This window comes from Canis lupus, chromosome 24, assembly GCF_048164855.1.
Source record: "Canis lupus baileyi chromosome 24, mCanLup2.hap1, whole genome shotgun sequence".
In the NCBI taxonomy this organism is placed as follows: Eukaryota; Metazoa; Chordata; class Mammalia; order Carnivora; family Canidae; genus Canis; species Canis lupus.
Window position 1 is genome coordinate 1868846 of NC_132861.1, and position 14653 is coordinate 1883498.

The 14653-nt window shown below is 37.2% G+C and overlaps 2 protein-coding genes across 15 annotated transcripts in view; one reads left to right on the plus strand and one right to left on the minus strand.

The window, feature by feature from the left end:
* Positions 1 to 8312, minus strand: part of CKAP2 (cytoskeleton associated protein 2) — a 55648-nt gene extending 47336 nt beyond the window's left edge. For both annotated transcript variants that reach the window (XM_072797208.1, XM_072797207.1), the window contains exon 1: positions 8194 to 8312. The gene's annotated coding sequence lies outside the window, so the exon portion shown is untranslated. The remainder of the gene's footprint in view (positions 1 to 8193) is intronic.
* VPS36 (vacuolar protein sorting 36 homolog) overlaps positions 1 to 12912 on the plus strand; it is a 44228-nt gene extending 31316 nt beyond the window's left edge. For 10 of the 13 annotated variants that reach the window (XM_072797222.1, XM_072797227.1, XM_072797216.1 and 7 more), the window contains 8 exons: positions 3281 to 3313; positions 3422 to 3499; positions 4123 to 4257; positions 5728 to 5793; positions 7279 to 7343; positions 7918 to 8002; positions 8893 to 8969; positions 9055 to 12912. In XM_072797222.1, the coding sequence (XP_072653323.1) occupies positions 3281 to 3313; positions 3422 to 3499; positions 4123 to 4257; positions 5728 to 5793; positions 7279 to 7343; positions 7918 to 8002; positions 8893 to 8969; positions 9055 to 9148 (633 nt within the window). In that variant the 3' untranslated portion in view covers positions 9149 to 12912. The remainder of the gene's footprint in view (positions 1 to 3280; positions 3314 to 3421; positions 3500 to 4122; positions 4258 to 5727; positions 5794 to 7278; positions 7344 to 7917; positions 8003 to 8892; positions 8970 to 9054) is intronic. The other 3 variants (XM_072797220.1, XM_072797219.1, XM_072797221.1) reach the window with 3 other exon arrangements.
* The last annotated feature ends 1741 nt before the right edge of the window (positions 12913 to 14653 follow it).

Genomic DNA, 14653 nt, shown 5'->3' on the forward strand with positions numbered 1-14653 from the left:
TTTCATGTGAAATGAGTTTTCCTGAACTTTCAGAGGAAGGCCTGGTCTAGGGTAGTTTGTCTTACTCCCCACAGCTCACTCTTCTGCTGGTGGCTTGCTCTCTGATTTCCTGGCCCTATGCTCTTACCCTGTTCTTATCTGGGCCTTTTTTTTCCCCCTTCCTCTCTTCTTATTCCTATCTTGCTCAGTTTTTGACTCCTGTGTTAGAGGTTTCTCCGTAGTGTAGGATCCCCTCCTGGAAGGGAAGCCTGGAAGGCCAGCGCTTCCCAAGGAGCCCTCCTCACACCCACCATTTACTGAAGTGGGCGGAACCATCCCCGTTTTAGTTATGTCCTCACATTGGTCAGACTTCCTGTGGGCTCCTTTGGGGTTCACTTGCCCTGTTGCTTCCCTTTTCTTTCTCTTGCCTAGATGCCGATAGCATGCAGGTAGTAGATACCGATAGATCTTGTGTCCCTGCGTGCTCCTATCTTGAGGTTCTTTATTGCTATCTTGTCACTTAGTTTTATAGTATATCCTGCCCATGGATTTTTGGTTTTGAGATCTAGTTGCCTTGTTTTTATGTTGGGATTTGAAGAGATTCAAAGGTTTTGCTGCCACAACTTCCATCTTTCCAGCATCTTTAAATTCATAAAATTCCAGCATTTTGGTAGTAAAGGGGTTCTTATTATCCAGAGAAGTAATCATCTCAGAGCTAGTGACTAGATTCAGAAGCCAGATTATGAGAGCTCTGGTCTCCTGATTTCAGACCACATGTAGTTCCTACTACAGTATGGCCACTCTCCTTGCCATTTGGAAGGTACTGTCACTATCCTTTTCTAGTGACATTTGCATCATTTTACGTGACAGTTTTGGAGATGGCATGGCGCAGTGAACTAATTTTGAATTATTAGTATTTTTCTGAGTGGTGCCATATTAATTTGGTGTTCAAAATTACATTTTTCTTAATTTATGAAATGCCATTCTGTTTTAATATAATTTTCATGGAGTTGCATAGTCCAGAGGATTCAACTCAATCATCATGCTCTCTCACACAGGTCAGTGATTTATTTAGCAGGTGGTTCCTGCTCCCTGCTTTGTACAAACCCTGCATCAGATAGAGGTTTTAGATATGACAGCGCACCAGATAGGCAGGCAAACAGGCATTCCCTGCAGTGGGAGAGATACCGTGTTAGAGAAAACAGTGCCTGCAACAGGAACGCATTACATGGCCTCTGACTTCTTTGGGGGTCAGGGAAGGCTTGTTAGTGCATGTAATGGAATTGAGGCCTGAAAGTTTAGCAGGTGCTAACAAATGACTTGTAGGGATAAGAGGATCCAGGTAGAAGGAACAGAATACGTAATGGTAGAGAATCAAGAAAACTGAAATGGAGTAGGGTGCCTGGGTGCTCAGTCAGTTAAGCATCCAACTCTTGGTTTTGGCTCATGTCATGATCTCAGGGTGGTGGCATTGAGCCCCACGTTGGGCTCAGGGCTGAACATGGAGTCTCTACCTCTCCCTCTGCCCCTCCCCTGCGCATACATGCACACTCTCACTCTCTCTCTGGAAAAAAAAAAAAAAAAAAGAAAGAAAGAAAAGAAAAAGCTGAAACAAAATTAAAGAATATATTAATAGTTACTGAAGCTAATAACCAAAAAATGGAGTGGAAATTTGACTGTGGACATGGTAGAAGGATAGATAGTTCTATAAACTGGCAGATAAAATAATAGATTGAGCAAATGCATCTATTTTGCATTTATACATATGTTGCTTTAATTTTATTGTAGGTAGTTTCTTTACCTATTTTTTAGATAATTGGCTAATTTCAAATTTTAGAATAGTAATACAGATAGAAGTAAGAAAAGTTTTTGTGTTTTATGATTACTTAAAATACAGGTAATTCTTCTAAGACACTAAAATATCTATTTTTTATGGAGTGTAAGCAGTGAGGCTAATTTATATATTCTGTATTCTCTGTGGACCCATTATTACTTTTAGCATATTTTTTCTATGAAAATGTAACAGTAAATAATGTGATTTACCGTATCCAATTTTTTAAAGTGTTGTCTTACTAGTTTTCTTTACACAGGTAAGAGAAATATATTAATATTTTGTATAAGAATAAGAATAGAAATGTGTAAAGCATGTTTTATTTTTGAAAACTAGGTTGGTGTGTGATTTGCCTTCCATTTTAGTGTTTAGAGTGACTTAGTTTCAGGGCTGGTGCCCAGAGTTTCCCACAAAAGGTTTCCTGCATCTGCTGGCTGTTGCTGATAAGAATCCAATGTTTAAGCCTTTTGTTTATCTGAGGAAATTCCTGTTAGGTGTGTGCACATTCCTCTTTGTTTTCAGTATTAGCCTTAGTAAGTTTGGCTATAAGAATTTTACACAACACTCTATTCTTTTAGCAAAATTCTTTTGCAGATGGGGGCTACTTTTCTGCATGTAATTAAGATGGGCATGAGCTAATCTGAATCCGTTGACCACTGTTCTATATGGACTAAAAAATTTTTCATTTAATGACAAGTTGCTTCATTGGTTTAAAAAGTAACATCTATGCACATCATTTGGAAGATGTTCTTCCCTGGAAGTATATTTTTGGTAATATGAAGTAAATTTTTTATAAGTATGTCTGAGTTTGAAGAAGACTTTGAAGTGGATATTCATTGTAGTAAATCAAACTATTGATGAGTTTTAAGTATGTTTTGGTGGCATCAGTGTTTTTCTTTTGTGATATCCACTACATCCAAAGCTGCAGGTATAATCTGTTCAAGATTTAGAGGCTGATGTCTACAGTTCCAGTTGAATCACACCTGCTATCACACAAGATCGTAGGGCCCAAGGAAGTATTGTGGCAGCTGCACATTGTGGCAGCTGCACATTGCACATTGTGGCAGCTGCACACTGCCAGGAAAGCTTACAGACCTTTGATTCTCAACCTCCTATCAGGAAATGGTTTTGGGAAAAACCAGTGACAAATTTTCTTACTTGTGTGAAAGAACATTAAATAATATTTTCTAAACAATTTATTATTTATGTCACCTTTTGTTTAATCAATAATAACTTTTCTTTTTTAATATGTGAAAAGTTTTTCACAGTTTTGGAAAATTTATGGTTTCTTAACCTGAATTCTTGGAATAAGTTACATTTATTATTACTTATGTGAAAATTTATATAAATTGATATTTGTAAGAGATTTTCAAAAATCTTTATTCTAAGGAAGAAACTAGAGTGCTTCATTACTTTAAAACATTTTAATTCTTTAGATAGATTCCAACAAAAACTCATTTCTCATTTCAGGCTTTTGAAGACCTCAGCAAGCTAATGGTCAAGGTATATGTGATTTGTACCTATTGAATTCTTACCAGTTATGATATGGGTTTTGTTAACAGACACTTTGGGGACATGATTTTTTTCAGTCTTTTACTGTTCTCTTGACAGGCTAAGGAAATGGTGGAGTTATCAAAATCAATTGCTAATAAAATTAAAGACAAGCAAGGTGACATCACAGAAGATGAGGTAAATAGGCTGCTTTTTTAAGGCATTAGAAACCAGATTAGACAAATAACAGTGATGTTTTGGTAGTTAGCAGTTTCTTTTTAATGTAGATTTCTGTTACGGATTACAGATCTATGAAAATATTAAAGAAAAAGTCAACCATAAAAACTTGGTTGGTTCCAGTAGGATTAAAAGATACTTCAATACCTTCTCTTAGAGTGTGGAAAAGAGAGATATTGAAATAAGTAAGGAGTGGTTGTTTTATACACATCCATACGTTTGATATTTATTTCATTAAATTTGTCTACAATCTGGTCACAGCCATTATCTTTCCTAAGTTTTTGGCTATATCATTTGGTTGGCATTAAATTTATCACAGTTGTTACGTAAACAACTTCTTACACCAAACTTGTGAAGTCAGTAGAGTATGAGACATAAAGACAGGAGAAGGAAGAATAATTAGTTTTATGCAGGGAACTACTAGAAATGTACTTTTTAGAGTTTACACTATAGAAACAAAGTAGAAGAAATGGATGGATATGGAAATAATTGAGTAGAATTGAATTTATGATAGAAAGATTGTTAGGGTAGAGAGACTAATGCTGCTTATTTGTCTTTTTGTGCACTTTCTTCTCTCATTATAGACCATCAGGTTTAAATCCTATTTGCTGAGCATGGGAATAGCTAACCCAGTTACTAGGGAAACCTATGGCTCCGGCACACAGTACCACATGCAGCTGGCCAAACAGCTGGCTGGAATACTGCAGGGGCCACTAGAGGTAAAAACAAAACCTAAGTGATCTTTTTCAGCTGTGTTAAATTATTTCCAAGTCATCAGAGATCTTAACACGAGTTTAACTCGTTTCCTAGTGTGACTCCTCTTCAACCACATGTTATTTTTTTCTTTCAGGAATATTAAGTTAGTTTGGTATACTTATTAGTGGATTTTGTTGTCAACATCTAGATTGTTTTCAATTTCCATTTCAGGTATCTGTAACTTTGATAGGAAGTTTTTCTTATCTCTTGTTTTCGAAAGGAAATATATGATTTCTAGATGCTTACATATATTCCTATATATCTAATCTTCATATAAGTGTACTATTTCTCATTTCACAATACAGATTAATCTTCCAACATTACTCAGGCAATCAAAACTTCATTTATTAAAACACTTACATTAAGAAGTATTTCTGTCAGGACAAAATGGAGTATAAAGAATCCCTGCATGTCTCTCATCCAAATTCATGTGTAAGCAGCCTCCACTCAAAATTACTTTAAGGCAGTCCCAGACATCACATCACTTTGTAAATTCTTCAGTATGTAATACTGAATTATCATTCAAGACATAATTAAAGATGCCTTTAAATGTAATTATAATCCCATTTCACACATGAAAAGTTAGAATAGTTTTTTAATGTTATCATATGTCTGATTTGTATTCATATCTCTCACAATTAGTTCAAATCAGGATACATTGCTTTTGGTTGATTTGTCTCTCAAGGCTTTTTAAAAAAATTCCATGGGTTTTTCCTTCTCCTCCTATCTCTTTTTTCTCTTCCATACAATTTATTTATTGAAGAAACTAGTGATTTATCTTATAGTGTCTCAGAGGGCAACCCTCTCAGGTCCCCTCCCTCTTTGGGGAGCTTTGAACTGTTACTCAATAAACTTTATTTTGCTGCCCACCACACACACAAAAGAGTGTCTCAGAGTTTGGATTTTATTGAATTGTATGTTAACATACTTCCCTGCCCCATGTATTCCTTAGGTAGACTGATAGTTCTACCTAGAAGTTCCTTTTTTTTTTTTTCCTGACAGATATTTCATAGAGGGTTCTGTGCATTTCCATCAGGAGGTACATAATGTCTTGTCTTTGTGATGTAACAGCAGGCAATAACAGTCAGCATCTAGACCTGTTACTTCATTTGGGGTTACAATGGTGATATTCCTATTTAATTCCATAATTTCTTCATTTATTAGTTGTAATAACTTAAAACATTTAAATACACTTGTTGTAGAGGCTCTCTTTTCATTTAAGTGAATGTTAAAACAATAATTATGATGTTAAAGTCCAGGTATTGAATTTGAAACACCTCATGTATCTGACTGGGTTTTCCAGTGTGTAAATTTAGTTTTTGAAGACTTCTTAGAACGTTTTATGATTCCTGATTCCATTCTGATTATGATTTCTGTTAAGAAATGCTACCTGGTGCCAATTATAATACTTTTAAATTTTCATATTTTAACAGGAACGAGGGGGAATAATGTCACTCACGGAGGTGTACTGTTTAGTAAACCGAGCTCGAGGAATGGAAGTAAGAATAGAGCATTCATATATTCTTTAACTAAATATAGACTTTCTTAATATAACATAAATTCCCCAAAGCAAATACAGTTTGAGGACGGGATGAGAATATACAAACTATTTGGAAAGCAGTATGGTGTAGTGAAAAGAATCCTCTGCTGCCTTGGGATCTAGGAGGAAGACTCTGTCCTTTGTTTTGCCGGTGATGTGCTAAGTAAACTGGAGTAGCTCACTTAACCTCCCTGAGACTCAGTTCTCTTACATTTTAAGCCAGGATTTGGACTGTTACCTTCTGGCTTTAATATTCTCTGTGTGTTTTGTAGTTAATTAGATTGTATCTGATGCCATCCAGAGTACTGGATGTTACCTATGCTGGACTAACTGGGTTGGATGCAGGTTGCCTGTAGAGAAACGGGGAGAGCTGCCCCTCTCCTCTGGCTCTAAAACAGCAGTGGCTGTTCCCCAACATTCCTTGTCCCTTCACACGTACATGTCCTTGGCCCCCAAGTTCGGATTCATGCACTCTTCGTGTCCGTTAGTCAAACATGGTTTTGTGGTGTCAGCTGTCATCTCTCTGCGATAGTTCATAGATATGTCTTTCCAGTGCTCCCCACAGTCCCAAGTTGAGCCTCTGCTCTGTTTTTATTTGAGCAGCCGTCCTGACTGCCATTGGCAAGTACTGACTATTTCCCAGACACTCTGCACATGTTACCCCATTTGTCCTCCCAGTAACTCAGTGAGGTAGCTGCTCTCACTCTCCCATTTAGGGCATAATACGAGGATAAGGAATTTGAGGCTCAGAAAGATTAAATTATTTGACCAAGGCTGTGCCTGGAAACAGTGGTTTGACAGGCATTTGGACAGGCGGTCGGTCCTAGCTTTGAAGCCGTTCCGTGTGATTCAAAGTTATACTTGTCAGCCACCACACTGGGCTGACTCTTTAAGATTGCCTGGTCTGGAAGGGTGGCTACGAGCTAGCTACATGTGACATCTGGGACCTTGAAATACAGTTAATCCAAACTAAGATGTGCTGTAAGTGTAAATTACCAGCTTTAGAGGACTTGGTACAGAATAAAGGAATGTTGAATATTCATAATTTTTATATTGATTATATGTTGGCATTTTACATTGGTGGGTTAAATAAAGTACATGTATTGTAATCAATTTCACCTTTTTCTTTTTATTAGATTAATACAACACCTAGAAAATTTTAAATTATGTATATGGTTTCATTGTTTTCTGTAAGCACTGCTTTGCTTCTTTGTTAATCCTTTTTGCCTTACAGTGATTAAGCCACCTAAAATCCTTAATAAATTATAATTTTTATATTTTTATTTAAAAAAAATTTTTTAAATAGACTCCATGCCCAAAGATCAAGTCACAGATAAATGATATTTGTTAAATTTTCTCTTCTGTTTTAGTGATCATTATAATTATATAGCATCGCTCTATTAATTTGCAGTGTAAACTGGATTATTTTTTTTTTTCCTATTAGTTGCTCTCACCAGAAGATTTGGTGAATGCATGCAAGATGCTGGAAGCGCTAAAATTACCTCTCAGGTAAAAGAACCTCTGCAGGAAGCCTGCCAACTAGAGCCACTATTCCATACAGAGTAGACAGGAAGGTCCTGCCAGGCCTGCCGTCTACGTGGTGAGCCAACATATTGCCCCTCTAGGAATTAAATGAGCAGAATTCACTTGTCATCCTAGCTTCCCTCCTTGTTGGGGCTATGCATGAGCTGAGGGGCCAGTAGCCCAACTCTTATTGATTTGGGGGCAGCGAGATAAGAATGTAGGCTTTTCCTAGAACATGAGAATAACCAGCCCTTCTGCTAGACATTGTGTGTTAGTTTCTGGAGATTTAAAAGTACAGATGTTCAGTTGTGAATTATTTTTTCTTCTCTTCAGGTTAAAAAAAGTGCCAGACATATTTTTTTTAGCATATGGATTATAGTTCATACTTTTATTAAATGTTTATTCATGAGCATTTTAGTTATGCTATAGTTGCTTGTGGTTATGTTTTAAACATTGCCCCCATACTTGGGCATAAAAGAAAGCACAGGATATTTGCACCTCTTTAGTAGTTGAAGATCCTAGATATTCACAGCTTTGTTTTCCCATCTGTGATTTTTAGGCTCCGAGTTTTTGACAGTGGTGTCATGGTAATTGAGCTTCAGAGCCACAAAGAAGAGGAAATGGTGGCCTCAGCCTTGGAGACAGTATGTGAACCCTGTTTCCTCCTCATCAGTCTGCCCACCAAGATTTGAATGCTTAGCAACTCCAGAAACAGGATTTCCTTTTGAATTTAACTTTACTAAAAAGTCATGTTTGTAGACCCAATTAAAAACACCTATTATTAACAATACTAAATACTAATTAAAATTACGCTTCTAAAGCTTTTAAAACTTACCAAGGAGAATTGAAATTTATGACATACTATCTTTTTGTTTGAAGCTCAGTCTTGCAGACAGGTTTTTAACTTTGTTAATCAGAATATTACCCTTGACTGAACTTTTTCTTTCAGTGACACCTACATAAGCAGTATTATATAACATCACAAGTTGTTTTATGAAATCATTGCTTCAAAAAATATGACAAGCAACTGTAGTTTACTGGATTTTACTGCTATTACTCATTAGGATACTTGAAATATCCCTTCATAGACTCTGTGGTGACCGTATTTAATTTAACTAACTCATACATTTTAAACTAGATGAAAACCTCAGGACTATAGATATTTCTACCATTTATTTTATGTTAAATCTATATATAAGGTTCTTTTACTGGAACATGCAGTATGCACTCTGAGAATTTGTTATCTGTTCTTTTTCAGGATGTCAAAGTTCTAGGGTTCAGTACAGTGCCTTTGTTACACTATAGAAGGCTTCATGATATTTTAGGCTCTACTGTATTTTTCTCAGTCCTGGAACGTTTGTAGAATTAAACATTAGTGAAAAGATTTAGTTCTATAGTGAATATTCTTTGTATTTTACTAGGAAATCCAGTAAATTGTATCCTGAGTAAACTGGTAAACACACTCTCCCTAGGTTAGTACCTAATTTAGTGTCTAAGTTACCACTTTTTTTTTTTCTTGTTATGTTTCTGTTAGGTTTCAGAAAAGGGATCCCTGACATCAGAAGAGTTTGCTAAGCTGGTGGGAATGTCTGTCCTCCTAGCTAAGGAAAGGTAAGTGAGATCCTTGCTCTTCATTAGAATTATATTTGTATTTCTGAATGGATAAATGATTGTGGATTTCCGCCTTGATTCCTAGGTTGCTTCTTGCAGAGAAGATGGGCCACCTTTGCCGAGATGATTCTGTGGAAGGCTTGCGGTTTTACCCAAATTTATTTATGACCCAGAGCTAAGGGTTTTATATTTCAAATACTTCTTGTTCATATACTTGTATCACGTAGAATTTGTAGGACATTGAGCTCAGAGTAAACCCTGATAATCTGAGAATTTCTGGAATGTTATACTATAATATAAAACCCTTTTTAAAAAAATTTACTGATTGATGAGACAGAGAGAGAGAGAGAGGCAGAGACACAGGCCGAGGGAGAAGCAGGCTCCCTGCAGGGAGCCTGATGTGGGACTCGATCCCGGTCTCCAGGATCACGCCCTGGGCCGAAAGTCGCGCTAAACCACTGAGCCACCTGGGCTTCCCAATATAAAACCCTTTTAATTTCTCCCTAAATATTATGATCCAGGAAGTTTACTTAGGATAAATATAGAAAAAATACAGAAAACTGAATGCCACTATGATTTTGAAATCATGCTACAGGGATCCCTGGGTGGCGCAGCGGTTTGGCGCCTGCCTTTGGCCCAGGGCGCGATCCTGGAGACCTGGGATCGAATCCCACGTCAGGCTCCCGGTGCATGGAGCCTGCTTCTCCCTCTGCCTGTGTCTCTGCCCCTCTCTCTCTCTCTCTCTGTGTGACTATCATAAATAAATTAAAAAAAAAAAAATTAAAAAAAAAAAAAGAAATCATGCTACAGTTGATAGAACCTTCAGAGTTTAACTTGAAATATGGTGGCTTTTAACTTGATATGACCTTTGTTTTAAAAAAAAAAAAAAAGAAGAAGAAGGGAGTTTAGTTAATGGGGGAAGAAAGAAGTTGCATGTTTGGACAGGCCAGATCATTTTTCTGGTGTGACTAAAATTCATTGAATTATAAACAAAGTTTTTCTCTGCATCAAATGTGCCCATTTTGGAGGGGCAGGGCTCACGAAGCAAGTCATACCTACAATGTAGTTTGAGAACTGATGACATTGGAACAGAATATGAAACTGCAGAATGGCATATGAGGCTCCTTTCCTAAGGGCTTTTCTTTAGAAGCAGTCATAAGCATGTCTTCAACAGATACTTTAAAAAAGGAGAGAATTGTATTTGACTTAATGTATGTGTGTGTGTGTGTATATATATATATGTATATATGGTCTGACTCATTTTTTTTTTTCAAGTGATGATTTCATGGCTGGCATTTAAAGAATGCAACTATCTCATTTTGTTTTAAAAATGCTGTGGATTTTGAAACTGAATTAACAAGCTATATAGACACGCCCAGAGATCTGATTACAAATTTGGAAAGTAGAGGGCTGAGAAATTCCCTAGGATTGTGTGGGTGAAGAGGCAGGGAGAACCTTTGAGTAGCTTAGGAACCTTGGTGCTCTTTGACCTCAAAAATCAAGGACAAGAATTGAACACCAATAAAAAATAAATTTATTATTTAAAAAAAGAAATCAAGGATGGGAACAAAGAAGGTAGACAAGTAATCGGTCTCCTTTTCCTACCCTTAAGGAGTTTAGTAAGGAGCTTTAAAAAATCTTTTTTGTTCCAGCAATATTTTTTTTTCTTTACCCCATACATTAGAAGTTGTGTAAAGAAACTATCTCACTGAAAAGTATTACCAAGATAACAAAAGCTGGCTAATGTTGGATGTAGACATTGAATACTATTTCTGACTTCCTGTGTTATTGCTAGCCAGCATATGGTGTGTTGGCATTGCCTCAAACTCAGGGATCCCACAGGGACAGAAGGGGATTCCCCCCACCTTTCCAAGACTGCTGAAAATAGAAAATAGTGATATTGTTTGGCCCAGCCTCCAGAAAGGATAGTGTCTGTATTGACTAGCAGACAATACAGACACTAACTGTGGTGACTAGCAGAACGGGATACCCCAACCCACACTCTGGGATCCTGGAGGTGTTGTCACCAAATGAGGTGAGGGTCACTGCCAGTGGCTACTACAAATGCCCTTTGGGGAAGTGGCAGGGATCCTCAGCTGCAGACCTAAGGGAATCCTAGCACTGTAGCCACCTATAGTCCGTCCCTGACCCCTGCCTGCAAAAGTGGCTGTTGCTGCTTCACATCCTCCAGTGTCATGGGAACATCTTGGCTGAGGCATCCTGCCTTCCTGCTTGTCTTCATTTACCAGACTTGTGGTGGATTCTATAGTGTGATGACAGAGCCCCCAATTTCCTCACTGCTCAGCCTCGGGTTTGTTTGGGAGGGAATCCAGTATCTGGCTGCTCATGTCTTTCAGGCCATTGTGTAAACTTGTTTGTGTGGCACTCCTATTTCTAGGTTGTACTCACACTGCTGTACACGCACATTCATGTACACAAGCACGCACACACGATATCTGTCTAGGGTTTTTTAAAAATTACAAAAGTAAATAATCTCTTTCAGCTGTTGGAATGGGTTGCAGCTAAGATTGTTTGAGCTAACTGGACTTAGCTCTTACAATCTGGATTCATTATCGCACACTCCCCTGGTTCAACATACTTATTAACATTAGTATGACGACACATTAATAAAAATGGAGCAATCTAAATTGTATAAGGTGAAGTAAAGAGGAAGGAAAGTGACATGAATATATTTTGCAAATGGCACATTAATTAAAAAAGTATTATTTCACTGTTTTATTTTTAAAGCGGGCATTCTCCACGGTTTCCAGGCCTCTATATTTTTTATCCCTCCCCTGTTTGTTTGGTTTTTTTGCCAAATAAGGTATTATAAAGTTATGTTTAAATACAACCAATCAGGCCCTAAATGCAAAAAACTCATCTTGGTGCTTATCACTGGAATAATTATTATTTTTGCTCTTAGGAGCATAAATTTGTAGCTTTACAGTAATGGAATTTTTCTAGTCACTGTCAAAAATTTTTGTATATTGTACGAGTAAATATTGTTTTCAGGGTTAAATGATTGGAGTTGATGTATATAGAGTAAAATTACTGTAAAACTTTTACATGATTTTCCTTAACTTGGTGTTCTTTTCAAAATACTCTTTGAAAAATACATGAAAGTGATAAACCTTAATCCGAATAAGCTAATATGTTAAAATTTTTTTCTTTATGACCTCAAAATCTTACTGTTTTAGTTTTTTTAAAAGAATGGGAAATGGCTCTTGAACTGTTTTTTTGTTTTTTATTTTGATTCTTGATGTGAACTCCACTGTTGACTGACCTTGTGTATTCACATGAATGTACTATCTCATTCCCTATAACCAGACTAGCTTGAGCAGACATAGACTCGTCATGTCCTCATTCTCATTCTCTGCCCAGCAATCTCAGCATTTTCATTTTGATACAGTAGAGTCACACTCATAAGCTGGTTATATTTTTAGACTGTGCCTCCGAATTAAATCAAGCATGCTCAAAATTATCCCTGAAAATCCCATATTGCCAGTGAAGTTCTCTGTATAGTCTTACAGTTAGAATCCCTATAGAGTGATACACAGGTATGAATATATTATGAATATAGTAAGTATACTATATACAATACACAATAAAAACTACATAGCAACAGTAGACTCTTTTAACACCAATAATTAAACTTTAAATGTGTGTTTTGTTTTCTGGGCACTAGGTACGCTTGATTTTATGTAAATTTATTGCTAATTCCATGCCTTGTGATAGATCTAGAGTGTGAGCTCCACAAGGGTAAAGATTTTTATCTGGTTTGTTTGTGAATATATCCTCAGAGCCTAGAACAGGGCCCAGCACACAGTAAGCATTCAATAAATATTAACTGAATGAGTGAACTCTGATGTATATACCTATTTATAACCTGGCTCCATTTATCCTACTTTATCTGCCATTCAATTAAAAAAATTTTTTTAATACATATTGACTGTATGAGGAATTATGTGGGTCACTGGTTGGTTGGGGCAGGAGGGGGGGAGGGAGGAACAAAATGAATATGATACATCCTCTGCCTTTACCCTGGGGGCCTAGTTGAGGAAATAGACATGTGGACGATATTATCTGAAGAAAGAACGAAGTGCTTTTCATAGAAGCGGCACAAGTACTATGCTGTGCAAGGCAGAAGGAGGATCCTTCAGTCTGGATGGAGGGATCCAGACTGAAAGGCCTTGTAGGAGAGGAAGAGCCTCTTATACTGGGCTCACAAGGACCAACAGATTGTCAGCAGGTAGAAGGTGTTGGGTTAGGGCCACACAAGGTGTGCCCCTTCCTTTTCCTGGGGCCAACTTCCTTTGTGCAGACTTCCCTTTCTTTACTTTTTCCCATTCACTTACCTCCAGCCCAATAATCAGAATCATACTTTGCTCATTACCACCTGCTTTAGACAAATCTCTTTCCAATTCACAACTCTACTATTTCTAAACTCCATAATAATTATTATCTGTCACATTTGCCTGACTGTATTTTGTCTTGATGCCATAAGAAAACAGAGGAAATGGGTTTCTTTAAAGTTCAAGGACTGTCCTATATATAACAATCTTTGAACTCTCTTCTGGCCTCAGTCAATAATTGAACATGGTAGATTCCTAGTTACGTATTAACTGAATATGTGAGCGATTTTTGGATTATAATGTGTCATGAACTGACTCACAAACATAAATCTATGTCCTTTACTATCTGCCCAAGAGGCTTCTCAACCAGACTTGTTAGGGCTCAGCCTGTCTGAGATACTCTGTCTTATTCAGGTTCCATGACATGGGGCATATCCATGTTGTGGGAAGCACTCCAGAAAAGTCAGGTAGACACACATGTAAGATCTTGTTGTTACACTGTGAAAATTGGGTCATTTGTGTTCTTCATTGAGTCCTGATAATCATGAGTCACTTAAAGCTTTTCTCTCAGAGTATTATCTAAGGAAATAAAAGATCTCTCCATGTGTATAAAGGATACTGTCAAGATAGTGAACATGTTTTACACAATTTGCACAAGATCACTAGACCAATCACTGACCCAGAAAGAATTAAAGCTACCTTGACAGCAGCTTGTTTTAGTTAATTCCAACAAGAACATACCACTTTTCTTTGGGAAGCTTTTTTCCCCTTCATTTCTACGCTGCCTTCTTTTAGAAAAGATCATACTTTAAATGTGCAGAAGTACAGTTTGGCAAGAATTCTAATCAAGGCAAAAATGACCAAGTATCTCAATTATAGCTGTTGTTTAAAAAATGTCCGAGCACACTGATCCAGCCACTTGTACCTGTATTTAGGTCCTCCCCAAGTCCCAAGGGTGGGTTTCCAGGGAGAGTGTGTCTGAAAAATGAATGCAGAGCAAGTTGCTTTCTATATGTTTGACTTAATCACCACAAAACTTCGGTACCACTATTACATGCTTTTTACAGTGGAGGAAAGAAGGGATTAAAAGTGGTTGCCAAGGTTACTGAAGTAGGACTAGAATTAATTTTAGCTTTATCAAACTCCAAAGCACTCTACATTGAGCTTTTGCTTTCAAAAATGCCAAGAAGTGTGTGTGGCATATATTTGAAAAGAAATCCCAACCTGGGCTGATGAATGGACGTTGGACTAAATAATTCTGTCCCTGAAACCTTAGGTGGATTTCATTAGTACTTTCTAGTATTAATTATTGGACAATGTAAGTACGTGGCA